Source organism: Mastomys coucha, unplaced genomic scaffold, assembly GCF_008632895.1.
Source record: "Mastomys coucha isolate ucsf_1 unplaced genomic scaffold, UCSF_Mcou_1 pScaffold5, whole genome shotgun sequence".
Lineage (NCBI taxonomy): Eukaryota > Metazoa > Chordata > Mammalia > Rodentia > Muridae > Mastomys > Mastomys coucha.
In genome coordinates, this window is record NW_022196911.1 from 78,673,273 (window position 1) to 78,681,124 (window position 7,852).

The following is a 7,852-nucleotide window of genomic DNA, read 5'->3' on the forward strand; positions in this document are numbered from 1 at the left end:
AAAAAAAAAAAAAAAAAAAAAAAAACCAAAACTGCCTGACGTGGGCGCCAGAGCTTGCCCTTGGGTCCTCTGCAAGAGCAGTATACGCTATCTCTTTAAAACCCTGCATTCTGCTTTCCTGTCAAGAGATGCTGGTGCCACTGGTGTGTGGAGCACCCTCTGCGAGTGTGGACACATTTCTAAGCTGCTGTTCACCTTCTCTACATCCCTGGCCCTGTCCCTAGCCCTGAAGATGCCATTTTGCCAATCCAAATTCAGTGCTGAGGTGAAAGGTCCATGTGTCAGAAGTGTGGGTGAGGACATCAGACCTAGCCAGTGCCATACAAAGAGCAAGCAGTGGCATAAGTTCATGGCAAACCCCACTGCTGATAAGGGTCAACCTCCCCCTCCACTCACTTGCCCGTCCTGCCATCCCACAGCTTGATAGACTTGTCGAAGGAGGCACTGGCCACGATTCGAGAGTCAGGAGAGAAGAGCACTTGGTTGATGAGGGCCTGGTGTCCTGTCATCCGGGAGAGGGGCTTCTTGTCCTCTGCTGGAGACCACAGGAATAAGGTGAAGTCGTCTGAGCCAGAGACCAGCCTCTCTGGGCCTTGGCCCTGGGCAAGAAAGCATACCATGTGGGCTGTGGTGAGATACTGGCGAGGCCACAGTGACCGAGGCCAGAAGTAGGGAAATGAGGCTTGGCAGGGGCACAAGCTTACATTAAACTTCAGGCTAGCTCTTAAGGAAAGGGAATTCCAAACCGAATGGAAAGAGTCCTAAGATACAAACCAAGGTACAGAATGCTGTTAAAAGGGGGTGGCTTTCATAGGCGAGCTGTACTTTATGTATATACAGTCTGTGCATGCTGATACTACAAACTATCAGATATTGGTAGTACTAGATGCCTTCCCAGGGAACAATGCAGGACTCTGTGAAAGATGGAAGATGTTTCATAATCTTTTGTATCTTTTGAACCTTAGACCATGTAAATGTGCTCCTTAAGCAACAAAGGAAAGACTAGACAAAAGTAGTAAATAAGATACAAGTTAAATGATGCCCAGTGTGTTAAGATTTGAAGATTATGGAGGGCAGACTGTGATGGTTTGTATACGCTTGGGCCAGGAAGTGGCACTATTAGGTGTGGCCTTGTTGGAGTAGGTGCGTCACTGTGGGTGTGGGCTTAAGACCTTCATCCTAGCTTCCTAGAAGCCAGTCTTCTTCAAGCAGCCTTCAGATGAAGATGTAGAACTCTCAGCTCTGCCTGCACCATGCCTGCCTGGATGCTGCCATGTTCTCAGTTTTGATGATAATGGACTGAACCTCTGAACCCGTAAGCCAGCCCCAATTAAATGTTGTCCTTTATAAGACTTGTCTTGGTCATGGTGTCTCTTCATAGCAGTAAAACCCTAACTAAGACAACAACCAAGAATAACTTTGTGGAACAGAAACACTGAACTGGAGCTAGAAGGGAGAGAGGTCCAAGTGACTGGAGTTTCTGTGATCGGCTGAGAAGAATCCTGAGCTGGGGCTGCATGTTGGTGCCACATACTCACCCGCACAAGGTTATAGCGGCTTGATGCCCTCTCCTTCAGCTCCTTCACTGTGCAGGTATGGGGGGAGAGAGAGAAAAAACAATACTGGTTAGACATCCACCCACTAGGCAGGAGAACTGGCTCATTCGCAGGCAGCTTGCTCCCCCCTCCCTCCTCCCTCTCACTCACAGGACCCCTGAAGGTCTTGGGCATTCACTGTGGCTTCAGCGGGCTCAAAGGCCCCTGTGCGCAGGGCATAGTCTGTGCTAAGTGCCATGGTGTTCACCCAGTGGCCATGACCTTGAAGAGTACGGCACAGCACACCCTAGGGCAGATGGAGGCAGGTCAGACATACACGGAAAAACACATACATACAGCACCAAGGGGAAGAGATCACACCCCATACCTCACCACTGGATGGGTGACATAAGGCAAGAATCAGGAATCTAAGAATCTATCATTGATGCGTGGTCATCTCACCAAACTGCACCTGGAAGCCCAAGCCCCTCTTCAGGGCAGAGAAGTACATTGGAATAAAAGGGTTTACCTAATCAAATGGGCTTGAGTATGGTAGTTGGCAAACAAGTAAACAGGTTCTAAAAAAAAAACCCAGAACCTCCACATTGTTGCACTGAGCTGCTTCTCCGAAGCACTGGCTAGACTCCTGGTACGATTCTGGAAATACCAGACTCTCTGATAAGTTTGTAACTAGAAGGCACTGGCACCCATGACCCATCAGACTGGCTTCTGAATACTCCCAGCCAACCCTTACATCATGGGCCCTCCAGACTTTGATGGTGCGGTCCTGGGAAGCAGAATATAGAAGCCCATCTCCTCCCCATCGGAGGCAGGTGACTGACTGTGTGTGCCCGGTGAGGATGCGTTCACAGCGGCCTGCAGTTGTATCCCAGACTCGTACGCTGCCGTCTTTGGAGCTGCTGGCCACGTAGCGGCACTCGGGGTTCCTGGTGAAGGGTGAAGGGGGAGATGTGATCTCAGGTCTGACCTGGCAGCACCTGTCTGCCCATATTGTGTCTCATTCTGGACTCAAAGAGGCTGGGGACGATCTCTTAACAGTTCTCTGACAGCATAGCAAGGCTATGCTCAGGTGAGTGACGGTGATGAGCCACCTCCTCCAAGCAGCACGGGGTGTGGCTGTGGTAGGCCAAGCTGTCGCTGTCATCTGGATGTTTCTTTCACTCTCCCCCCAAAAGTCCCTGTACTGGAGGGGGGGGAGGGGTAGAGGGGTGGCATCTCCCCCAAAAAGTCTCTGTACTGAGTAGGGGTGGGGGGTGGGGGGTGGGGGGATGGGAAGGGGCAGGATTAATCCCAGCTCACGTGTCTCAGCTTGGTGTCACTTACATGTGAAGGGGCTCCCAGCTCAGGCCTGTGATCCACTTGCTGTGGCCTGTGAGGGTCCTGCCCACCTGCATCCCCGTGCTTGGGTCCCACAGGAGAATCTAAGGACAAAAGCTCATAAAATAACTTTCTGTGACCTGTCCCGCCATGGATCTCCCAGCTGACCCCCCAACGCATCCTTTTAAAGATCCCAGAGGTCATTCTCTGTCCATTTATACTGATGCTACTTACCTGGCCATTCTTGCAGCCTGAGGCCAGTTTCTTGCCGTCTGGGGACCAGGATATGCTAAGGACCCAGTGCCGGTGTCCTAAGAAAGCAGGGGAGGAAGAGAAAGGAGCTCCATTCACCTTTATCTTGAGCCAATGCCCAGCAGTGCACGGTACACCACAAACCCTCCTTAACCAACTGTCAAAGGAACTGAATTAAAGGAGAGGCGAGGGAGGACACAGCCTAAAGCTACAGCTGCAGCTTACTGCAGATAACACTGCCACTCTCTAGTTAATTCTGTACTTGACATATGGGTGTGAAGTGTTTTATTATATGTCCCATCCCTTCTTACACCAGCTCCAGATGCAAAATGTAAAGTTTGGATGAGGAGTATGCCATGTATTGGATTCCTCTATGTGGTCCCCAGACCTAGAACTTCTTAGAAATGTACTCAGGCCCCACCCCAGATCTGCTGAATCAAAAGCTCTGGGGAGTTTGTGGGTGTGGGGAGTGGTTAGGGACCACTGGATTTCAATAAGCTCTCCAGGATTCCAACCTATGCTAACATCTGGGAACCTCTGTGGCAGAGGCTGACTCTAAGTCAGGCTGTCCCTACAACAGGTGGCTCAGCTCCTCCCCATACCACACACTTGGTCCGGTATCTGCTTCTTTTGAAGTGGCTGACTGGTCTTAAGGAACAGGTAGCAGTTTACAGGATGGTAATGGGTTGGATTCTTCTGAGCTCTACCAGGAGCTGCTGAGCTAACCACTTGGCATGCACTAGGACCCCTATAAGTGGTTAAAGGCACACCGACCTTTGCATGTGAAATGTGGTGTCTCAGTGCTGAGATCCCAGAAGCGTACAGTGGTGTCTCCGGAACCACTGGCCAGGTACCTGGGGAAGAGAGGCCGCTTGACTGCTGCAGTGGTGGGGCCCACCCTGAGACACTGCACATGTGTACTCCTGCTGCCTATCAACCATCTTCTGGGAATAGAGTCTCCATTCCCTATGGAGAAATAGGACACTAATGCCACCTAGGAAAAGACCCTAGGAGACCACTTCTCTCTTCTTCCTTCCCAACAGAAACAGCTCGCTCCATCCATCCACCCACCCATCCATTTTGTGTGTATATTTTTAATGCTTTTTTAACCTTTATTTTACATGAACAGATATTCTGCCTTCATGTGTGTCTGTAGGCAATGTGCATGTTGGATCCCCTGAGATCTGAGTTACAGACAGTTGTGAGCTGTTATGTGGGTGGTGGGAATTGAACTTAGGTCTTCTGGGAGAGCCACCAGTGCTCTTAACCCCCAAGCCATGCCATCTCCTCCAGTTCACCCCCATCTTTTGTGTGTTTGTGTTTTTTTTTTTTTTGACAGGGTTTCTCTGGTTAGCCCTGGCTGACCTAGAACTTGTTCTGTTGAACAGGCTGGCTTAGAATTCACAAAGACCTGTCTGCCTAGTCTCTACTTCCTTGGAAACTTCTAGAAAAAGCTTTTAAAGCTTCTCATATTCTGTTGTTTGAGGTAGGGTCTCTCTATGTAGTCCTGGCTGTCCTGGAATTCACTATTTAGATCTGCCTGCCTCTGCTTCCAGAGTGCCGAGATTAAAGGCGTGTGCTACCACTACCTGGCTCAACTGTTCATATTCAAACCCTGTCTCAAAAAAGCAAAAAGGAAAGAAATGATTCATAGGGAAGTAACAGAAGTAGAAATCCGCCTTGTTTAAGTAACACAGCTTGGAAAGGAATAGCTCAACTCTCCAGATGACCAAGAAAGTCTCTTACTTGTAACTTGAGTCCAGACCCCAAGCCTAAGACCTCAGGAGGGTCCTCCCCACCCGTCAGAGAATGCACCTCCACATCCCAAAGATTCTGTCATCGTCCTTACTTTCCCGTGGGGCTGAAGGCCACAGAAATGACGGCTTCGCTGTGACCCTCCAATGAGCTGGTGCACCGTGTCACAGCGCGGACCCTGAAGACAGCTTGGGGCTGGTAGATGATGTCTATGATTTTCTCTGTCTCCACAGACTGGGACTCCAGTGTCTTCCCCAGCGAGGACACAATCTCAGCATCATGGATATAGAAAGCAAGGGGCAGGGGCTCCTCCTGAAGGCGAGAACAATGGAGTAAAGGGGACAGAAGGATGAGTGCCTGCCCTCAGTGGAGGTGGCACCGCGCTGTGGGGAGGATGAGGCTGTCTTCCGGGTACCTGGCTTGGGATGCACTCACTATCCCTCACTGAGTGTGACTTGTTTGTTTTGTTTTTCTAGACGGGGTTTCACCGTGTAGCCCTGGCTGCCTTGGAACTCTCCAAGTGGGCCTCAAACTCACAAAACTCTGCCTGCCTCTGCCTCCTGAGTGCTGGGATTAAAGGATGTGCCACTACACCTAACAAGCATGACTTATTTTATTTCTTTTATAATATTGAGAAGTAATCCTAGGCCACCCACAGAATTTTGGAGCCCTTTATTTGTATTTCACCATCCTGGGAAGTAGACATTAATTATCTCCACTTGATGGATTAAAAAAAAAAATGCATACTGAAAATAAGTAATTAGCTCAAAGCCCTAACCCTGACGACTAGCTCAGGTCTTTGGTATTTTTAAGGTCTAAGGTCAATATACAGCCCCATATATTAGGAACCACCAAGACTGTGCTGCAACTGTAAAACGAATATTCAAAGGGCTGGTTAAAAATGTAGACTAAGGTAAGCACAAGAGGGTCCACCAGCTGCATCTGTAAGCTTGCCTCTCCACCCCCCATCAGAGGGCAGCATTAGTGACACTGGCAGAAAAGTTAAGAGCACAGGTTTTGAGTCTGGTTAAATCGCGATCTGGGCTCCAATGCTCAATCCCAACTACTGCCTACCACCATGCAACTAAATTAATCCCACTGGGCATCTCTGTCAAATGGAGATGCTTATGTTGGGCTGTGACAAGGAGTCACGGTAATACTGCATCCGATGAGTTCAAAACACCGCCTGTCTGCAGAGGAGTTGGCATGGAGAACATTTTTCCTGGGGCCGATCCACGCCACCAACACTGCCGGTATGCACTGTCGGTGTGCGGAACACCGCGGCTTCATTTTGGGGTGCTCACCTGGGCCAGCAGCGCGTTGCACACGAGCTGCAGCTTGTCCGGCGTGATGTCGACGGGCACGTCGAAAGGGGAGCCCAGCAGCTGGCCTCCCTCATCCTGGAACTGTACGAGCAGCCGCTGCACGTCGCCTGCCGCCGCATTGTCCTGCAGAAGCAAGCCGGGAGGCTGTCAGTCCCCCTCCGTTTTCCTCTGGCCTGGGGACCCCACGCGGAGACCCGGCGTCCCCGCCCCGCGCGCGTACACCTACCGCCACCGCCGCCGCCATCCTGCGTCCCCACGTGGAGGAGAACCGAGGCGGAAAGACAGAGCGTCGCGTCCATGTCGCTCGGGGCAACCGCCAGCCACAGCGCCCTCTCGTGTTCGGGGGAGTCAGGTCACTCCAGAGACCGGGATTACCAATGGGGTCACCAGGTGGCCTCCCTCCACGCCTTCTACATTATCCCTCGCGGGATGGGTCCTTTCACACTTTTCACAGCAGCGATTCTGGTCAATTGGGTTGAGGCAGAAACTTTATTTATGGGTTGGTTTGTGGGTTTTACTCTGTCTGTGTGTGTGTGTGTGTGTGTGTGTGTGTGTGTGTGTGTGTGTGTGTGTGTGTGTGTAGATAGGCTAAGGGTGTGTAGCCCAAGGAGACCTTGAACTCTGTGATCCTCTTGTCTGTGCCCCCTAGGATGGGATGCTGGGCCACGGTGCCCAGCTGTCTTGGCATTTTTCTGAGCTCTTTCAAGGTGTGGCCCTTTCCAGGGTCTGCTTTTGCATTGGCAAATTGTCTGGAACTGTTTTTGTTTATTTGTTTGTTTTTTCGAGACAGTTTCTCTGTGTAGCCTTGGCTGTCCTGGAACTCACTCTGTAGACCAGGCTGGCCTCGAACTCAGAAATCCGCCTGCCTCTGCCTCCCAAGTGCTGGGATTAAAGGTATGCACTGCCACCACCACCCGGCCTTTGTCTGGAACTGTTATGGACAGATTTGAGTCTCTGCTCTTTTCATGTGTAAATCCAAAGAATACAGGGCCCATAAGGAGCTATTAAACTGGGCATAGTAGCACATGCCTTTAATCCAGGTTCTCGGGAGACAGAGACAGGCAGATAATCTGAGGTCAAAACCAGCCTGATCTACAGAGTTCCAGAATATCCAAGGTCTACAAAGGAAAACCCTGTCTCAAGCAAACAAACACCAAGCAAACAAAAGCGACTAATAAAAGTTGAAGGCCAGAAGGGACCGTGGGCTCTTTGGAGGCTTCTCCTCTTCTGAGGGCAATGATTCTATTTTCTAGGGACTCTGCCTTCTGGCCTTCATGTTGTTCATCTCTTGGCTTAAATATACTCATTCCTACATGCATACATTCACTCATCCGACAAAATGAATTGAGCCTCTATTCTTTGCCAGATAGTGTTCTTGGAACTTTGCACAGATTAATTCAATTACTTAGGGAGGCCTTTCCCAGGACTCTGTCTTTTTTTGGGGGTGGGGGGTGTCGAGACGGGGTTTCTCTGTGTAGCCCTGGCTGTCCTGGAACTCACTTTGTAGACCAGGCTGGCCTCGAATTCAGATATCTGTCTGCCTCTGCCTTCCAAGTGCTGGGATTAAAGGCGTGTGCCACCACCGCCCGGCCTACTCTGTCTTTCTTTTCTTTCTTTCTTTCTTTCTTTCTTTCTTTCTTTCTTTCT

The 7,852-nt window shown here is 50.4% G+C and overlaps 2 protein-coding genes across 2 annotated transcripts in view; one reads left to right on the forward strand and one right to left on the reverse strand.

Annotated features, from left to right (window-relative positions):
* The window catches only part of Nle1 (notchless homolog 1), an 8,917-nt gene extending 2,406 nt beyond the window's left edge, over nucleotides 1-6,511 (reverse strand). The window contains exons 1-10 of the mRNA XM_031352615.1: nucleotides 6,432-6,511; nucleotides 6,185-6,328; nucleotides 4,975-5,192; nucleotides 3,900-3,979; nucleotides 3,108-3,184; nucleotides 2,880-2,977; nucleotides 2,290-2,482; nucleotides 1,707-1,842; nucleotides 1,539-1,585; nucleotides 397-599 (exon numbers count right to left, since the gene is read on the reverse strand). Coding sequence (XP_031208475.1) covers nucleotides 397-599; nucleotides 1,539-1,585; nucleotides 1,707-1,842; nucleotides 2,290-2,482; nucleotides 2,880-2,977; nucleotides 3,108-3,184; nucleotides 3,900-3,979; nucleotides 4,975-5,192; nucleotides 6,185-6,328; nucleotides 6,432-6,449 — 1,214 coding nt within the window. The 5' untranslated portion in view covers nucleotides 6,450-6,511. The remainder of the gene's footprint in view (nucleotides 1-396; nucleotides 600-1,538; nucleotides 1,586-1,706; nucleotides 1,843-2,289; nucleotides 2,483-2,879; nucleotides 2,978-3,107; nucleotides 3,185-3,899; nucleotides 3,980-4,974; nucleotides 5,193-6,184; nucleotides 6,329-6,431) is intronic.
* Unc45b (unc-45 myosin chaperone B) overlaps nucleotides 6,478-7,852 on the forward strand; it is a 33,887-nt gene continuing 32,512 nt past the window's right edge. The window contains exon 1 of the mRNA XM_031352612.1: nucleotides 6,478-6,557. The gene's annotated coding sequence lies outside the window, so the exon portion shown is untranslated. The remainder of the gene's footprint in view (nucleotides 6,558-7,852) is intronic.